Here is an 18141-nt window from a genome sequence, read left to right on the forward strand (position 1 = left end):
GCCTTCTCCCCGTCCTTCCTGCCCCTCTGGCCCCTCCACCTGGGATCTGCTGCCAAACGAGCCCAGCTCCGGGCCTCCTGTCCTGCCCTCCCCTCCCCGATGGCAGCAGCCCATCGCGGGGTGGCCCGAGGAACCCAGGGTGTGCACCTGGCCCTGGCCCCACAGGACTGTGACTGTGGCTTGTCCTTGGCAGGAGTTGCTGGACCCAGTGACCCTCGTGTCCCCCAAGTGGGCCAACAGAAGGTGCCCCTGGCTCCAGGCAGGAACACAGATGCCCAGCTGGGCCTCCCCCACACAAACCCCCAGGTGATAGGACAGTGGCACCTGCTGATGACCCCTCCCACAGGACCCACCGCCTACGCCTGAGTCCCCCAGGTAGCAGGCCACCTGCCTGGGCCCGGAGATCCTGCGGCAACCGCTCTGCCGCTGGCAATGGCTCCAGGCTGAGAGCAGGTGGTGGTGGTGGGGTTTTCTTATTAAAAAAAAAAAAAAGTCAAAACCGCGACCCTGGGAAGGCAGGCCCAGTGGATCCAGCGCTGGCCCTGCAGGGCGGAGCCTGGCTCCGGCACAGGGGGAGTCCGCAGGCGGCAGGGCAGGCTCCCGCCCACCCCCCGCCGGGTTGCTGACAGAACACAGAAGACGGATGCAGAGTCACAAATACATATATACACATGCACACGGCCAGCGGCACCGCACAGGGAGCGCACCCAGCCCGCGCGGCCTCCTTGGCTGCGCCAGGCCCAACCCCACCTGCCCAGGACCCGTCAACAAGGGGACAAGGTGGCTGCTCTGGCCCAACCACACCCATCCTGCGGGCTCCGGGGCGATGAGAGCAGGGCACTGTGCCCGGGCCAGCAGGACGAGGAGCAGGATCCGGCGTCAGGGGAGGCCCAGGGTGCTGCTGGAGGCCCGGGCATCCCTGCTCCTGTCCTCTCCAGCCTCCCTGAGGCTGGCGGCCGGCGGCCAGGTGGAAGGCCAGGAGGTGAGGCGCTGCAGATGACCGCGGCCGCCTGAGCCCTGGCCAGGCAGCCTCTGGGACCCCCGCGCCCAACAGGCACAGAAACATTCAAGTCTCGCAGGCGGAAAGACGCGGGCGGCAGGCGAGGACGGCCGATGGCGGAGTGTAGCTGTCCTGAGGACGAGTCCATCCAGATGCTTCCCCGTGGACACAGGCCCGGCCTGCTGGCCGACATCTCCGCTGAGGCCCCTGCCGGGTGGTGACACAAATGGATGCAAAGACGCCCCAAGGCTGCAGGCTCTTCGGGCTGGGCGGAGCGGTGCAGTGCACTTCTGGCTGGACGCGTGGCCTCAGGCCTCCCTCCTGGCCGCCCCCACTGGCCAGCCCTGGCGTCCAGTTGGCAGGTCAGCACGGCAGGCAGTGGCAGCAGATGGGCACGTGCTTCCAGGACAGCTGCGGCCCCAGCGAGGCACAGACGCGGGCGGGTCCCAGAGGCGTCCATCCTGCTCAGAGCGCCGACGTCCACACTGGGTCTCAGGGCTGCTGGGAGGCTCCTGCCCTTCGGGAAGGGAGACGAAGCCCCCATCCTGAGGGTCCCTGGTCCCCGCCCCAAATACTGGTGGACATTGTTCACAATCAGGCGTTTAATTAGACTCTCCAGGGTGTCTCCAGGCCCAGCTCCCGCCCACCCGGCCGCTTCCTCCGGGCTGTGTGCGGGGGACAGCAGGGTCCATGCAAACGGATGAGCAGGGGTCTCCGCCTGGACAGAGGTGTGGCATGCTCCTGCCGCTGGGTCTACCGGATCCGGGTGAAGAGGTTGAGCACCGACACGGACTCCTGCAGACACGGAGCCTGTGAGTCCCGCAGAATAGGCCGCGGGCCGGCCAGGCAGCCCCCACCCACCGTACCTTGGTTGAGCGGGTTTTGCTAAAGACATTCCAGAACCTCAGGGTTTCGTCTCCAGCACCAGTGACGATGGCCTCCCCATCAGGGGACATTGCCTGTGCAGAGGACAGAAACCCCTCCATGTCCTTGGGTCTTTGCAGGCAGCCCAGGGACAGAGTTGGGGGCACAAGGCTGGGAGCAGGTATGGGCAGCCAGAGGCCTTCAGAGCCACAGGGGCAGAGCCCAGCCTTGGAGGCCAGAAGGAAGGGCAAGGGCCAGAGGCCGCGCAGGGCAGGAGCGGGGCAGAGCATCGAAACCAAAGGACGGGCAGCCGAGTGCCCAGGAGCAAGGGCACACACGTACACAGGTGGACACGCCGCCTTAAGCACTAAACCTGGCGCAGGGCACTATGGGTGGACCTGGGCCTCGCACATGCTCAAGCAAGCGCTCTACCCACGAGCTACATCCCAGCCCAGCACAAAAACGTTTTTTGCTAGAAAGAACTTGCAGAGGCCCGGAGCAATGGCCACGCCTGTCATCCCAGCTACTCGGGAGGCTGAGGCAGGAGGATCACAAGTTCGAGGTCAGCCTGGGCAACTTAGCGAGGCCCTGTCTCAAAATAAAATAAAAAGGCCCGGGCTGTAGCTCAGGGGTGGAGTGCTTGCCTAGCAGGTGCGAGGCCCTGGGTGCCAGCCCAGCGCGGCACAAACAGCGCGAGGGGGTCTGCAGGGAGCTGCCCTGCCCTCTGTGGCCAAACGGCTCTGCTGTAAGACCCCAGTCATCTGTCCTGGCTGTCCCTGGCTGACCCTGGCTGGCTTCTCATGGGAAACGAAACCCGCAAAGGGGTGGAGGTGGCCGGGAGGGCCAGGTGGGTGAGGCGGCTCAGCCAAGGACGTAGCAACTGTCCCCCCCGTGACCTGGCCCCAGTCCCCTCCCAGGGTCCAGGAGAAGAGCCAGGAGAGGACGCGCTCACCAGGTAGAGGACGCGGTAGGAATGCCCCGTGAGCTTGGCCACCTGGGTCAGGGACGGGTACTTCCACACGAGGATCTGGTTCTGGGAGTAGCCATGGGTGCTCACCTAGGGGAGGGCTGGGTTGGGCTCCAGGACGTGGTGGCTGCTCCCGCGCCCAGGGCTGAGGTGCCTGAAGGAGGACTGGCCTCCCGGTCGCCCACAGGACCCCCATCCCAGGGCGCTGCAGCCCCTGCCTCTGTGCCCACTGCAAACCCTCCTCCACCCGTGGAAGGATGGACAGGCGTGGGTCAGTGTGCCCAGGGGACGCCAGGCTTCCTTCTCCACCCTCTCCCCACAGAGGCAGCCACGGGGCCTCCTGGCCAGCCGGCCGCTCTGACCCGTCACCCTGCTGGTCTGGCGGGGAGAGGCTCAGGCCCGGCCCGTGTCCCCGCCCCGTCCTCCTGCCCGGTGGCCGCCCGCTCACCAGCTCGTTGGCGTGCTTGGACCAGGCCAGGTTGCACACCTGGGAGCCCGTGTCCACGCATTGCAGTGGCTGCCCTGTGAGCGTGTTCCAGAAGCGGATGCAGCGGTCAGCCGTGCCGCCTCCTGAGGCCAGCAGGCCGTGCTGGTGAGGGGACCAGGCGATGGCCTTCACGGCCGCCAGGTGCTCGGTGTACTGCTGCACGGGGCTCAGGCTTGAATGGTTCCAGACCAGCAGCTAGGGGACAGTGGCTGTGTGAGCCCGGGGCACATGTCCCCAAGGCCAGCCCCAAAAAAGAGGTGGTACCTGCTCCCCAGGCCCTCCCTTGGGGGCCACCAGGGCACACCCCCGTCACCCTGCTCTTCTAAGCAGGGCTGGGCCAGCAGCAAGGGACAAGCTCAAGCCAGACAGCCTCCAGGAGCAGAACCCGGCCTCCTGTCCCAGTGTCCCCACAGAGCGCGCAGCAGGTGGGCAGCTGGGGCTGGGGTGCGGGCGCTGGTGCCTACCTTGTTGTCATTGCCCCCCGAGGCGAGGAGCTGGTGGTCCGTGGACCACTTGAGCCCGCACACCTCCTGCCGGTGGCCCTGCAGCCGCCGCTCTGACTGCAGGGGTGGGGAGCGGATGTCCCGCTGCAGGATCATACGGTCCCGGCTCCCGGAAGACAGCTGGTCAGCATTCCAGGCCAGGGCCCCTGGAGGCGGGCAGAAGGCAGATTGGGCCTCAGCCTGGCCGGGAAGCCTGGCCCCAAGGGAGAGGGCGGAGGGCCCGGGCTCCTCACCCACGCGGGCCGTGTGGCCTTCCAGCATGGACAGCTTCTTCCCCGCAGCGGCGTCCCAGATCTGCACGAAGCCCTTGTGTGTGCCGACGGCCACCAGGTTCCCCTGGGAGCAACGGCAAGGGCAGAGGGCAGGGTCAGGCCCGGACTGTGGACGGGCAGCCAGCCTGGACCTGGTCACCCAGTTCTCCTCTTCCAGGGACTGGGGTGGTGCCTCGGACTGCCCCTATTGCGAGTGACCTGCCGGAGGCTGGAAAGCCCCCAGAGCGCCCCAGGACTCAGGTGTGACGACCGGCCCAACATGTGGGACACCTGCACTCCAACGTGGGGACTTCACACAGAAAGCAGCACCTCCACCCTGAGCCCAGGCCACGGCGACGGGCGGCGTGGGGAGCAGCTGGCTGGGCCCGTGGACTCCCGGGACGGGGAGGCGCTGCTGGCAGCCTGCGGGGCACAGGGCGGCCCCTCGAGCGCTGGGGCTGCACACTGGAGCCAGGGGGGCTGGGCAGGGCCCCGGCTTCCCCGAGACGTGAAAGCCCACACAGGCCACCTGCACTGGGCCACGGAGGGCTCCACAGGAGCGGGGACCGGCTCCCCCCACCCTGCCCTCCCTTCCAGGGCAGGGGTGTGTGCGGCCAGGGGCAGGGCAGGGTCAGGAGCTGCTGCCACCTGCACAGGGCCCTGTGGGGAGGAACTCTGAGCGGGGTCCCAGGGCTGCGTGCGTCTCTGTCACCCTCCACCAGGAGCACGCCCAGGTCACGTCAGGGATGCACCCAGGGCCACTTGAGGGTTCTCCAGAGAAAGACGGGTTCTGGACTCACCCGCTCAGACCAGCCAACGGAGGTCACGGAGTCCCCTTCCACAGAGAGGTCACAGAGCCGGGTCACCTGTAAGAAGAGATTGGTGAGACCACATGTCCTCTGTGGCCAGGGTCGGGGAGCGCCCAACCTGGAGTGGGGAGGACGCAGGCCAGCACAGGCCCAAGGACAGCTGGGCGGGAGAGCGCAGAGCCGGGGCAAGGGGCCCCTGCTGCCAGAAGGCGGCCGTGGCCACAGGGTGAAGTCGTGGGTGGCGTGGGCCAAGGCAGGGCAGCTCCCCTGGGCAGAGCTCCTCCTCCGCCCTGTGCCCTGGGCTCGTCCCTGAGCAGTCCCGTCTGGTGGTGGCACCCACCCGGCTCTGCCCCAGGACTCCACTGCTCAGAGCCGCCCGCATCCCGGGCCCACCTGGCTGGTGCAGGCGCTCCACAGGTACACGCAGGTCCCCAGCCCCACACTGAGCACGTTCAGGGACGACCAGTCCACCAGGTTCAAGTAGAAGTCGTCCTGCAGCTCAGGGGCATCCAGGACCTTGAAGGGAATCTTGGAGATCTTGCGGGTGGGCTTCCGTGGAGACCGGAGCAACTTCTGACTGGAGACAGCCGAGACGGCCATTTGGCATCAAGCAGCCTACACCCTGCACGGCACAGCTGCCGGCCACGCCCGCCAGCCCCAGGCCTACTGCCCGCCACATCCACCCTGTGGCTGAGGCGGCCCTGGACGCCTGCAGCCAGGCCCCCAGGTCGCCCTCCCTGGCTCCCCGCTGTACCCAGTGCTGTGGGGTCCCAGCTGGGCTTGTGCCCCAGGAAGACAGGCCCTCTTGGGAAGCCTCCGGGGCCCCCAGGGACACCCCACCCAGAGACGGGGCTGACCTCTTGTTGCTGACAGGAGACAGGGAATACGGGGACACGTCGTTGCCGTCCTCAGGGCTGGCGCGCTTGGTGCTGAGGGAATACTGGGGGGGACACAGGCGCTCAAGAACCTGACCTGCACTCAGCACCCCAGTGGGCAGGCGTCCAGGTGTGCTCTGTGACCCCGGCGCAGCCCTGCTCTGGGCGAGGCAGCCTTGCCTCTGGGCACCTGGACTGCTTTCTGCGGAGGTGCCTGGCCAGGTCTGTCTGACACTGCTGCCCGCAGTCTCCCACCAGAGGACAAACTGGGGGGCTCTGTGCAGCGCTCCTACAGGAGGCCCTGGCCACCTCTGCAGGCTGCTGTCCAGGCACCAGCCACAGGGTCCCCGCAGCCAGTGCATGCTCAGGAGGTGAGCGGCAGGGAGTGGCTGGGGGCACCTGCAGCCCGGCCTGGCCCCCAGGAGGGGCCCCACTGACTCAGGTATTTGGAACGATGCTTGGGACCGCTGTGGGGAAGGAACTAGAGGCCATGGACACTGTGCAGCCCTCCTGCAGCCCACCCGCTGGGTCCTCAGCCTGCTGCAACGGAGGACCCAGCACCTGGCCTGCCGGCTGGGTGGCCAGAGCAGCTCACCGTGAAGAGGCCCTTCTTCTCAGGCGTGGAGGGCTGCAGCCTGCGGTCCTCGGTCTGCGGGTCCTGCACCTTCTCGATGCCAGCTCCCAGCAGCTCGTTCTTCAGCAGGGCTGAGTAGGCCAGGCCATCTGCGGGAAGCGCTCATAGTGAGGCCAGGGCCGGCAGACAAGGGTGGGCGGGTGGGTGGGCAGATGGGTGGGTAGGGCCCTACCTTTGCCGCTGTCTGAGGTGGCGTCCTTGGCTTTGCGGTTCTGGCTGGGAGACTTGTCGTTCTCCTGCGTGGGGAGGAGAGGGAGTGGCACGTGTCTTGCTTGTCCAGCAAGAGAAGGCTGGGACAGCAGGCCGTGTGGACCCTGGCGGCCTCCCTCCCCCGGGGGCCACTCACATTGATCCTGTGGAAGTTCACGCTCCAGTTGGCTCCGGCGCGCGAGGGGATGAAGCGGTCCCCGTGCTTGCTGGGGGAGGACACCGGGGAGCTGGCGGGCGTCAGGGTACGTCGCATCTCCGAGACCTAAAGAGGCGGGCGGACACTGCTTCAGCCAGACCCAGGAGCCCCGGGCCAGCCTCTGCTGCCACGGCTCCTTTCATGAACCCTCTCAGGAACCCGAGGTCGGGAAGCGTCTGTCAGCTGACACGTTGGAGCCTGCTGGTGGGCCCAGGTCGTCAGGTGCTGGGCTGGCCCAAGGTTCAGGCCGAGGGACAGGAGGGGAGAAGCATCCCAGAGCAGGCCTCTGCCAGGTCCAGGGACGGACATGGGCACTGGGGTACTCTGGTCATACCCAGGCCACCTGCCAAGGGAGTGCAAGACCACAGTGGCCAGCAGCCTCCGCAGAGGGAGCCTGGTGAAGAATGTGCTTGGGGCCCCACTGGTCCCCAGGCCCCTGAACCCACCCCATGGAGAGCCCTGCACAGACAGGGGCAGGACTCACACACGGCATCGTGTTCTCATTCTGGATGACAATCTGACGGAGCAGCCGCCGCTCATAGTCCTGATCCATGGTGGGGCAGGGCAGGGCCTGCCGGCAAGGTCAGCCTGAAGCAGGAAGGGCTGGAGGTCAGTCAGTGCCAGAAGCCCCCGTGGGGGTCACTAGACGAGTAGCCGAGTGTCCAGTGCCTGTGGAACTGGCTCCCACAACTTAGGGTCCGGCAGCCCTGAGCAACACTGAACGGGGACAGGCTGCTCGGCAGGAACCTCCACTGCAAGGCCCCAGGCCCCAAGGCCGGCCCGCAGACCCTCCACCCACATGCTGCCCTTGGGGCAGGTCTGTGCCCCTTGGTCCTTGCCTGCCTGGGAAAGGGTTCTCTGCTCTGGATGCCGAGAGTTGGCAGGGTGCAGGTGGCACAGCAAAGACCTGTCCTGAGCATGGTGGCCTCTGTGACCTGCCACACAGCACGGGAGCCCCAGGCCTTGGCCTGCACGTGTGCGTGTGGCGTCAGTGAGCTCCATGTCACTGCAGACATTACCGAGGGGACAGCACATGGGGTCTAGGGCCAAGACAGACCAGGCTGTGGCTCAGGGATGCCAACGTGTGGCCATCACACCAACCACATGGTACCCTACAGGGGTCCTGTGTGCGCAGCCAGCCCAGGGAGGCCTCTCTGAGGGGTGACTTGCAAGCTGAGGTCAGCAGGTGCACCAGCAAGGAGCCCTCTAGGGAGGGCAGTAGGATGTGGCCTCAGGCGGGTGAGGGGCAGCGCCTGTTTTTTTAAGTAAAACTTTATTGGCACACAGCTGCACATACTGCCCGGAGCCTCCACGGTGCTTCTGTGCTCAGTGATGGACGTTGAGAGCAGGTAAGGGCAGAAGTGCTCAGAGTGGGCCAGAGAAGCCTCCTGCCTGACCTGGGCGCCGCCTCTGCACAGCAGCGGATCAGGCTCAGCCACGGCCGCTTCTCCCTGGTCTGCCCACTCTGCACCCCAGGAGCCCCTGCCTCCTCCAGCCTAGCACTGCTGCTTGGTCTCCTCGGCCTGGGGCCTGGGGTGGACAGCTGGGTATGCAGAAAGTCAAAAAGCAAAGCCCCACTCAAGAGGCAAAAGCTCTAAAGCACAGATCCTAGCTGGCGCGGTGGCGCATACCTCGGGAGGCTGAGGCAGAAGGATCGTGAGTACAAAGCCAGCCTCAGCAACTTAGCGACCCCCACAAAAAAAATCCCAAAAAACAAAACCAACAAATTTCTCCAGGAGCACCAGAGTGACACCAACGCGTGGCTTTAACAACTGTGACAGTGAGACCTGAAATTCACTGTCCTGACCACTCCCAGTGCACGCTCAGGTTGTGGCCAGCCCTCACCACCGTCCACCTTCACAACGTCCTCCTTTTCCTACACTGAAGCTGTCACGTCAACGCTATGTGACCCAGTGACCGCCTAGACACTGAGAAGGGAAATGCAGATCCAGGTGAAGACCGGCACCCGCAGCGCGGCCCACACCTCGGCTGGAGTGCCACCCAGCCACGGACAGAAACTCCCACATGCTGTGACCGGCACGGCACGGCACGGCTCTAGGGCACCGTGCTCAGGGAAATGAGCCAGTGCCAAAAGGCCCAAAGCCAGGTGATGCCATCACAGGAGGTTCCCAGGGCCACCAGTTCCGCAGACAGGCAGGGGAGGAGGAAGACTCCTGAGGAACAGGCCATGCTGGTCAGCGCCGCCGTGGGCGCATGCCCGGCTGCCTCGGCTGGTGTCTGAGGTGGAGGCAGGTCTGCACCCCCATTTCCCACGCCCTCCCCCGCTGGCCTCTGACGGTGTGAATCCGGGGGCAAAGGAGCAGGGCACCCGTGCTCCTTGGCGGACCCAGCAACCCCAAGGCAGAGCCCACAGCATGCAGACAGCAGCCCCCGCTCGGCTGAGACCCGGGTCCCATCTTGTACCCTCTGCAGGGTCTCCTAGCTGAGCGGCCCTCTTGTAGGTGAGACCCCCAAGACCAAGCACGGGCACAGACCTGTGCTTGGTCCGTCACACCAAGAGCTGGGCTGGCTCCCGAGGCCTGAGCTCTGGGGTCCTCGTCCTGGCCGACATCAGTCTCTGGCTTGTTGGGAGGGGGCTGCCAAGCTACAGGGCCCAGCCCCTCCCCCATCAGCTAAGCCTCCTGAAGCAGCTGCGACTCCCTGGTGACTGGCTTCTGCCCCATGAACACCGGGACACGCTCCTGTGGCTCAATGCAATCCTGGCTTTCAGTGCACTGGACACACAGAGCAGCTGACAGCGGGTGGCGGCTCATCCCCTCCTGAGTCTCCCCACCGTGGGCAAGGCCTGCCACACCTGGATTCAGCCCTGGAGGACTCTGGACTTGTGGGAGCTGCTGCGAGGCCCCAGCTCACCTGCACCGCAGGAGAACGAAAGGCCGGAAGCCTCCAGAGAAGGAGCCGGGGGCATCTGCCGTGAGAGGCACCTTATCACGTAGCATGACCAACACAGCTGGGTGTGGCTCGGGTGGAGGCCTGCCCAGTGTGCCAGGCCCTGGGTTCCACCCCCCCCCCCCCCCGCCAAACCAGGAAAACTGTCCCCCTCAGAGAGGGGACCAAACTGGCAAAGGGCCTGAGCAAATCATTCTCAGAAAGACTCCTGTGCTCACCGCAGCTGCGAAGCCAAGGAGCGCCTGACCTGCGGCCGCAGAAGTGAAGGTGCCTGGGCCTGCGGGGCGCACAGCTGGCGGAACTGAGCTTTAAGAGGGCAATCTGGTGCTCACAGGACGTGACCACACATCTCTGAGGCCACAGGGAGGCACTGTCCCTTCTAAGAACTCATCCTTGGAAACTCTGGCCGCTCGGGAGCACAGGAGCAGCTCTTCTGCAGAAGCCAGGCCACAGGCCTGCAGAGGGGGGGAAGGACCTGGAGCAGAGGCTGGGCCTGGGGAGGGGATGAGGCGGGTCAGGGGAAGGAAGTCCCAGTTAACCTGCCGCCACTTTTACTTCCTGAGTTTGGAGTCACGTGGCCGCGTCAGCTGTTCAAACCAACCCACCCCTCAGAAGTTTCACAATGAAATGTCTGGGGAGAACGATCAGAACGAGCTGCCACCGAGAAGGAGAGACCGCTGGGCTTGGACACCATGGCATCGAGGGGCTCAGTACAGAGCCCAGCAGCACGAGGAATGGGCCTCCCACAGGCCTGCAGGGAGCCCCACGGGGCCAGCCCAGGGTGTGCCCCATGGGGAGGCTGCTGTCTGAGACCCCGCGAGGTGGGCCAGGACCCCTGGCTGCTGAGCCTCCCGCTGCCCACCCGCTGCTGGTCAGGGCCACTGTGTCGCCCACCTGCTCACCAGAGTCCCCAGAATAAAGACCAGGAGGCCTCTGCTCCACTCACACTCACGCCTTCTGTTTCTGCGCTCCCACCTGCTCCTCTGGGAGTACAACGTGAGCCAGTGACGCGCAGCCAGGGTCCACTCAGGGAGCCCTCAGGGAGGCTGTCCTGAGCCAGGGCTCCTGTGCCTGGTGGGGTGCTCTCCTGCTTACACCACGGGTCGCCCAGGGCCTGGCTCCCAGCACAGCCTTCCGACAGCCCCTGCGCTGGGCCTCCCAGGCCTGCCCTGCTGCTCGCCGCTGTGCCACACTAGCCCGCCCACCCGCAGCCGTGGGTGCTCTAGGCTCCCCTCAGCAGGTATCTAGCAGAGGCAGCTCCCCTTCGCTGTACCCAGGAGTTCCTGCCCTGGCCACTGTGCCCCAGGGGATGCTGGGTGGTGTTCAGGAAGGCTTGTGGCTGTCACTGCTGGGCGGGGCGGAGTGCATCGACATGGAGCAGGTGGAGGCCAGGATGCTGCCCGGCACTCTGTAGTGCCCAGGATACCCCACCCCGAGAACCAGACAGGTGTCCACAGTGCTGAGGCGAGACCTTGCTCCAGGGCCAGGCCACCGCCAAATCTGCTTTTGAGGCACAGGGAGTGAGCAGGCTGGCCCTTAGGCCAGCAAGGACCCCGTGGCCTGAGGGCAGCCTGTGCCCTACTTATGTCCTTCTGCCCCCTGAAACCAGTGTGGTCCCAGAGAGCACTTTCCTGTATGAGAAGGGACGGGGCACCAGATTTCAGTTCCGGGCGCTAGGCCACGCCCCCGCGTGGGCAGGAGCCAGGGCGCCATCTCCGGGCTCCACCTGCAGGCTCCAGGGTTGGCTGGAGCAGTCAGGGCTGCTGCAGGCTTGGCCTCCCTTGGCAGGGGCAGCACTGAGGACCTCTGCTGACCAACAGGCATCTCCAGGAGCAGAGCAGTCTGGTCCTGACTCCTTCCAGTCCTGCTCATCTTGAAAAACTGGTCCCTACTCTTTTCACATTTTAAAGCTCTTCAAGAAACAAAAGGAAAGGCTCACTCCTGTAATGAGGGACCTCTGTCACCCGCATCAGCAGCTGACTGGGGTCTGGCTGTGACTGGCTCTGACATGGTTAGGCCAGTGTCCCCAAAGCACTGTAGACACAGGGCCGGGCTGTTCTCTGGGGCGGGGCCCTGGGCAGGCAGGCCATGAGGAGGCGTCCCAGGCCTCCACCACTCCAGGCCAGGGGCTCCTCCAGGAGTGAGGACCACACATGCCCCCAGACATCACCAGTGCCTCCTGGGGGCAGAATCATCCCTGGATAAGGGTGGCTCTAGCCTTCAAGAGCAGCAGCCAACCAACAGGTACTTGCAGACTGGCACCTGCCAGCCCCAAGAGCCCCAGACCAGCCTCCTGGATGCCTGTGTGACTGGGTCCTGCCCCAGCCACCAACACACGGCAGACTCTGCATGCTCTTTCTTAATTCTGTCCTCACAAGAGCCCTGCAGACAGGCCCAGTGCTACCCTGTGACTGGGTGGGGCTGGCAGCCGGGATGGGGCGGGGTGGGGGGTGGAGGAGCCGGGCCCTGAGCTGGCACTCGCCCCTGTGCTCACCCTCTGGGCCCCAGACAAGGCCGCTCTAGGGGTCGAGACACCCAGGACTCCACAGTAAGAGCACCGCTGGGACCTCTGCAGTCTGGCTCCAGCTGGAACCATCCAATGAAAGACCAAGGTGACAAATGGCCGAGGGCAGAGACTCAGAGGCAAAGTGCTGTATCTAGGGCATCCAGACGCAAGAACCAGGAGACCCAGCACAGTCCCAGGCATCCCCAGACTTCCAGCAGCCCCCGCAGGCAAGCCCTGCCTCCCAGGAGGTTAAGAGGTTAAGAGACCAGGCTGGGCAGCCAGGGCAGCCGGGGCCTATGGTCTACAGCCAGCCATCCTCTACGGGGCTGGGCGAGAAGATCCAGATAGAAAGAGCCCGCAGATGGGCAAGGCTAGGGCTCAGTGGCGGAGCACTCTGCTGGCACATGAGAGGCACCGGGTTCCACCCTCTGCACCACACAAGAACACACACATAAAAATAAGAGTACTGTGTCCACTTACAGCTAAAACCCACTTCCAAAGAAAGAAGGACGGAGCCAGCAGGGCACGAGTCAGCGGCTTCCTGCGCACACAGGAGGGGTCTCATGAGCCGGTCTCCCCTGCCTCCTGGAGGCAGCACAGCACGCCTGCACCAGCATCACCGTGCCCCCTCACCTGCTCCTGTCACCCCCTCTGGCCTCTCGGTTGCATGCTGATCAGGAGCCACGGGCAACCCATGCTGTCCACCCCACAGAGCCTGGCCAGCGAACCCCTGGAGCACAGGAACCACCTTGTAACCCTCCTGCCCTCCCTCCCGTGAATCACATGCCCTGGTGACATTCTAAAGGGAAAGACCTGGGCTTTGGATAGCCAGCTCTGGCTCTGGGCCACCTCAACCCTTACAGGCCCCAAGGCTTTGGACACCTCCTGGCACCTTGGTTTCCTCTTCTCAGGTAGGGGTACCCCCTCCTGCCAGCACAGCTGTGGGACAGGGCACAAGGCCTGCGAAGCACTCAGCAGCCTGACACAGAGGTGCCCAGGAAGCAACTGGTGGCTAGCCACAGGCTCAATGACAGGCACATGACAGGTCCCCCAGACGGCCTGCTTCCTGCCCCTCTATCTGCCCAGTGCAGGCAACTGCGTGGCAGGGAGGTACCTGGAGGCCATCCTACCATCCAGTGACAGCCCCCGTGATGCCCATGCTGGGGAGGGCGTCAAGTACAGAGCAACAGGGCTCCCCGGTGGGTGGTCAGTCCCACAGGTAGGCGGCTGATGACATGGGGCGGTGGCTGGACCAGAACTCAGCCCTGGCCGCTGACAGCTGAGCCGCACACTGAGACCTGCCAAAATCGGGGCCTCTGCCATGGGGGACAAGAACAGCCAGGGGCCCTTCAGACAAGGCAGCCAAGACAAGGCCAAAAGGCCCAGAACCCAGGAGGGCTGCACCCAGCCTCAGGCTCCAGTGGGAACCCTCAGAGGCAGGTGCCTTCCAGGGAGACTGTGCCCAGGCCTTCGGCCACCCCTGTGCCCACTCATTCTCAAGCTCACGTGACTACACCCCACCCTGCCCCAGTGAGAACTCTGGGCCCAGCAGAGCTCTCACCACTGGCTTGAGCTCCTGCCCCACTGTCCCCAGCCAGGGGGCCCTGCCCCTCCAGGCCACCCCGAGAGAACTGCTGCTCCAGGTAGAAAAGGGTGACACGGGGGACCTGGAGCACACTCTGTGCCTTGTCATCTGGTCCTCCAGCATCCACACGGTGACGTGGTGCCCGGTCTGCAGACGCCCAGCGCTCACTCTCCCTGGTCGCGGGCCATCGCAGTGCCCACCTGCGGTCAAGAAGTGCCGCAGGAGGAACTGGGGTGCTCAGGCTGGGCATTTCCATGCCCGGGTGGAGGACAGCGAGGCTGCTCAGGTGGCCTTTCCATCCCGGCGTGGCAGGCTGGGGCCTGCTCGGTGACAGGCTGTCCTGGTGTGCAGCCTCGCTGTCTCCACCCGCTCCATGCCAGAACTGCCCAGACCTGACAGCCACCGGCGCCCTCAGGACTGTCCGTGTCCCTTGGTGCAGCATCACGAAGGTGGGGAAGGCCTGGGAAGGAGAAGATGCGCAGCACGGTCCAGCCACACCTGGAGGACTACTCAGCCACGGCAGGAGCAAGATTCTGCAGCGGACGGGCCTCGAGGGCACGATGCTCAGGGAGGACCAGATGACAAGGTGGCACTGTGTGACTGTCTTGGTAAGCGAGTCCAGAGACAGGAAAAGGATCTGTGGGTGCTGGGGGCCAGGGAGGGATGGGGTGACTGCCCGTGGGACAGGCCCCCTTGGGGTGATGGTCCTAGAAGTGGACAGTGGTGACAACCACACAGCTTGGCAAATACATAAAACCCAAACTGTGCGTGTCTATTGTGAGTGGCGTGGCGTGAGAACTGTGTGCACGCCACCGCTGTCATCAGCAAAAAACTAAAAAAATAAACAAAATTTTAAAAGGGAAGTGAAGGGAACCGAAGGAGAGAGAGCCAGGTTAGGGAACAGACAGCGGCTCGCTCCAGAGACCACCCTGAGGGTGTGCGGCCAGCATGACTACCTGACGCTGGATGGGGCACTGCAGGGGAGGCCGCCTGGGTCTCCTTCCCCAGATGAAGAGACCAGGAAGGGAAGTGACCTGCCGAGGTCATTAGGGCAGGAATGCCCATGTTGGGGGCCTCTGGCTCTGGGCTTGCCCCAGCCGTCACCACAGCACACCCTGTCCAGGTCCCCAGGGCAGGTTCTGCAGGGCAAAAGGGAGGTGTGGGCAGGATAGTCATGGGTCGCTCTGGCAAGCAGGAGGTCAGTAGGAACCCCAGGGAGTTGCTGGGGACAGAAAAGGGGGGAGGCCACATGAGCCCTATGAGTCCTCCAGCAGGAGTCCAGGACACCCACGGTCCCTCCACTCACCCCAGTATGTGCTTGGGCACTGCAGCCTGCTCAGGACACAGCCCCTCTGGGGACGGAGAGGAGACCAGACAGTCACGCCACAGGCTCCATCTGGACTCCCTGGCTCCCACCCACTTCATCCCAGGACCCCTCCTCCAGTTCAGACAAGCTCAGGTAACTTCCCAAACTGGCTCAACTCTAACAGAAGGCAGATGAGGGCGCTGTGGGCATCAGTTCCCAAAATCCAAGTCCCTTTCCCAGGAGCCCCAGGATCAGTCCACCAAGCAGAGTGGCTTTGGATAGTCATCCCTCTAAATAACCCAGAGGGAAGGGCCAACTAACCCCACTCTAGGCCCCCAAACCTGGATGTGTCCCATACACAAAGCCCAACCCACCAAGAGCCCCAATGACTAGTAAACAGTGTGACATTTCCTGCTGAAATAGAGACAGTGGTTTGAGCACCTACACAGAACCCCCTTGGAAGCCCTCCTAGGCTTCTCCACTGCCTCTAGGTACTCCTGTCCCTACCCCCAAACAATCACTACCCCCTCGCCCACACGGGTTCCCAGGTTTCACTGAGGAACAGTCACAGGAGCGACCAGCACACACTGCTGAGAAACTGCCACCAGCAACGAGTCACCCTGGGAGCAGGAGTGAAGACCACAGCTCAGTTCTCTGGGGGAGCCTGTGCCTTACAAAACCCCTGCAGCCCAGCTGCTCCCCACATGGTGCCCGCACACCTGCGACAACCTAGCACTACCAAAACAGACAGCACCCGCTACACGGGCCCAGTGGCTCATGAGAAATTCTGCATGATTAACAGCCTTGGATACCTTCTGGAAGCACCCTGCTCCTCCAGCGTGGCCCTCAGGGGCCATCAGCCATGAGCCTCCAGTGGGGGTGCATCAAGCCCCCACCCACAAGACATACCTCCCGAGCTCCCTCACTTCAAAGTCTGTCCTCTAGGACCCAGGCCCAGGGGGCAGTGTGTGTTCTGCCTGGATGAGTTTCCATTAGGCAAATCACCCTCATTCAAAGTTGGGTGAGAAGGTGGGGGGGGGTGCACCTCCCCAGCCAGAGGGTGAGGTCATCAGTGGACTAGGGTGGGGGGGATCTGCTTCCCAGCCAGAGAAGTGCCCTGATTCAGGGCATGAGTTTTGGGTGCAGAAATCAGGGAAAAACCAAACAGGTTTAGGCATCTGAAGTGGGTGGGTCTCAGGCTTCAGGTCCGGACCGGTCTTGAAGGGGGTGGTCCATGGGCTTCAGCTGGGGAAAGGGCTGGGAGTGAGGGGCATGCAGGAGGTCCGAGGTGGCCAGGCAGGATGCAGGTTCAGATGGGGGACTGGGCAGAGATAGGCTGCCTCTGGTTTTGGTAGGGTCACTGCTGAAATGGGAAAGCCAGGTGCTGAGGGGTCACTGACGTTGGCTGCGGGGCTCGGAGGGTGGAGGATGAAAAATCTGAGGGGTCGGGTGGGATGGGGACATGAAAGCATTCAAACTTTGTCCCTTGGGTAATTCTGTGTCCCTGTGGAGACCAGGGTCCCAGCACCCAAGAGTCGGTCGTTTCCGGGTCTCCCGCTGTTTTTTATTGCGGGAGGGCGTCGCGGCAGCTCCGCCGCGGGGTGGGCGGTTTAAAAGGGGAAGCGACAGGGCTGGGAGGGTCGGCGGGTGACAGGCCGGAGAGCGACCGGCCAGGAGGGCGTGGGGCTGCCGGGGGAGAGGCCGGGCAGGACGGGACCCCGCGGCTCCGGGGCGGCGCTCGGCCTGACACTTGCGGCGCTGCCCGCGGGGACAGCGAAGTCCGACCTGCAGGTGCCGCCGGGGGCCGCCCTGGGCTGAGCGGCGGGCGCTCGGCTCGGGGCTGGGACCGCGGTGGGATGCTGAGGTCACGGGCCGGCGCACCTGGGGGGCGACTAGGGCGCCGAGCTCCTGCAAGGGCCCGAGCTGCGCAGGGGTGGCGGCCCGGCGGTCCGCCGCGTTTGGGGGTCGCGGCCGACCCCACCGCTGCCTGGAGCCCGGGGGGCGGGTCCCCCCACCCGGCCACCTCACCTGGCTCGCTCCCGTCGCCCGCTGGCTCCCGCCGGCCCCGCCTCTCCCGGCGCCGTGCCGCACCCGCCTCCGGCCCCCGCAGCTCCGCCAGGCCCGGCCGCGGCCGCCGCTGACGGGTTCCCGGGCTCCGCGGTGCCTAATATGGCGGCGCTCGCTGCTCCGCGGCCTCCCGGCTCCCTCCCTCCGCCGCGCGCGCCCGCCCCGCCGCGCGCGCCCCCGCGCGGCCGCCCCGCCCCCACGCCGGCGCGCTGCGTGCTGCCGCCCCGCCCTCAACCTGCCACGCCACGCCCACCCCGGGAGGCTGCGCCTGCGCGCGTGGAGCATCTCGGGAGGACGTGACGTCCCTCGCTATTCGAATCAATACAGGAAGCGAGGCGCCACGCGTTGCCAAGGGCAACCGCGGCCGGATGAGGCGGGCGGAAAGCTGAGTCGGCACGGAGAATGGGAAAAGGTCTCTGCTCAGTGGAGGGCGTGGCTCCTATTACGGGACGGTTGTACAATTGGACCCCGAGTGGTGGACCCACAAATGGTAGACCGGAGAGGCAGGCTTACACCTTCGTGAGGCGGCCACGCGCGTAATAAGGCAGAGGGGACCCACCGCCAAGAAACCCACTGCCGAGACCGTCATTCAACAAGCGCTTTGCTCCCACGAAGTGTCCTCCCAGCCCTCATCCAACAGCAGGAGCCAGCCCGATGGAGATCCCTGGCCGTCGAAACAACAAGAGCATTTTAAAAATCCCTGCACAAAAAAAATGGGCAAAGGTTGGTCCTGGGGTGTGGGTCAGTGGTGGAGCCCTTGCCTAGCAGGCTCCAGACCCTAGGTTCCATCCCCAGCACCGCATAAAATAGCCGGGTTGGGGAGCAAAGATCTGAATAGACAGTTCTCCAAAAAGGTCATGTAAATGAACAACACGTGCATGTAAAGATGCTCAGCACCTTCAGTCATCGGGAAACGCAAATCAAAGTCGCGCTGAGATAGTAGTTCCTGCCCACTAGGCTGGCTTTGATTC

The 18141-nt window shown here is 64.6% G+C and overlaps 1 protein-coding gene across 2 annotated transcripts; it reads right to left on the minus strand.

The window, feature by feature from the left end:
• Positions 1–660: 660 nt before the first annotated feature.
• Fzr1 (fizzy and cell division cycle 20 related 1) lies at positions 661–17303 on the minus strand. 2 transcript variants are annotated; one of them, XM_076851617.2, is made up of 14 exons: positions 17132–17303; positions 7281–7384; positions 6737–6862; positions 6563–6626; positions 6352–6479; positions 5739–5821; positions 5275–5458; positions 4873–4938; positions 4055–4157; positions 3783–3967; positions 3280–3513; positions 2817–2921; positions 1867–1959; positions 661–1795 (listed from the first exon to the last, which is right to left on the minus strand). In XM_076851617.2, the coding sequence occupies exons 2-14, from the start codon at positions 7347–7349 to the stop codon at positions 1754–1756; spliced, it is 1482 nt and encodes a 493-aa protein (XP_076707732.1). In that variant the 5' UTR covers positions 7350–7384; positions 17132–17303; the 3' UTR covers positions 661–1753. The 2 variants fall into 2 exon arrangements, with proteins under 2 accessions (XP_076707732.1, XP_076707741.1); XM_076851626.2 differs by lacking the exons at positions 661–1795; positions 1867–1959 and adding an exon at positions 1969–2452.
• Positions 17304–18141: the final 838 nt, after the last annotated feature.

This window comes from Callospermophilus lateralis, chromosome 1, assembly GCF_048772815.1.
Source record: "Callospermophilus lateralis isolate mCalLat2 chromosome 1, mCalLat2.hap1, whole genome shotgun sequence".
Lineage (NCBI taxonomy): Eukaryota > Metazoa > Chordata > Mammalia > Rodentia > Sciuridae > Callospermophilus > Callospermophilus lateralis.

Bases quoted from the DNA above. Each gene is read 5' to 3' on its own strand.
- Fzr1 (XM_076851617.2), bottom strand. From the start codon at position 7,349: ATGGATCAGGACTATGAGCGGCGGCTGCTCCGTCAGATTGTCATCCAG. The intron at 4,158-4,872 runs GTGAGTCCAGAA...CGTTGCTCCCAG, and splicing joins CCGTTGGCTGGTCTGAGCGG to GGGAACCTGGTGGCCGTCGG. The intron at 1,796-1,866 runs GTACGGTGGGTG...CCGTGTCTGCAG, and splicing joins GCAAAACCCGCTCAACCAAG to GAGTCCGTGTCGGTGCTCAA.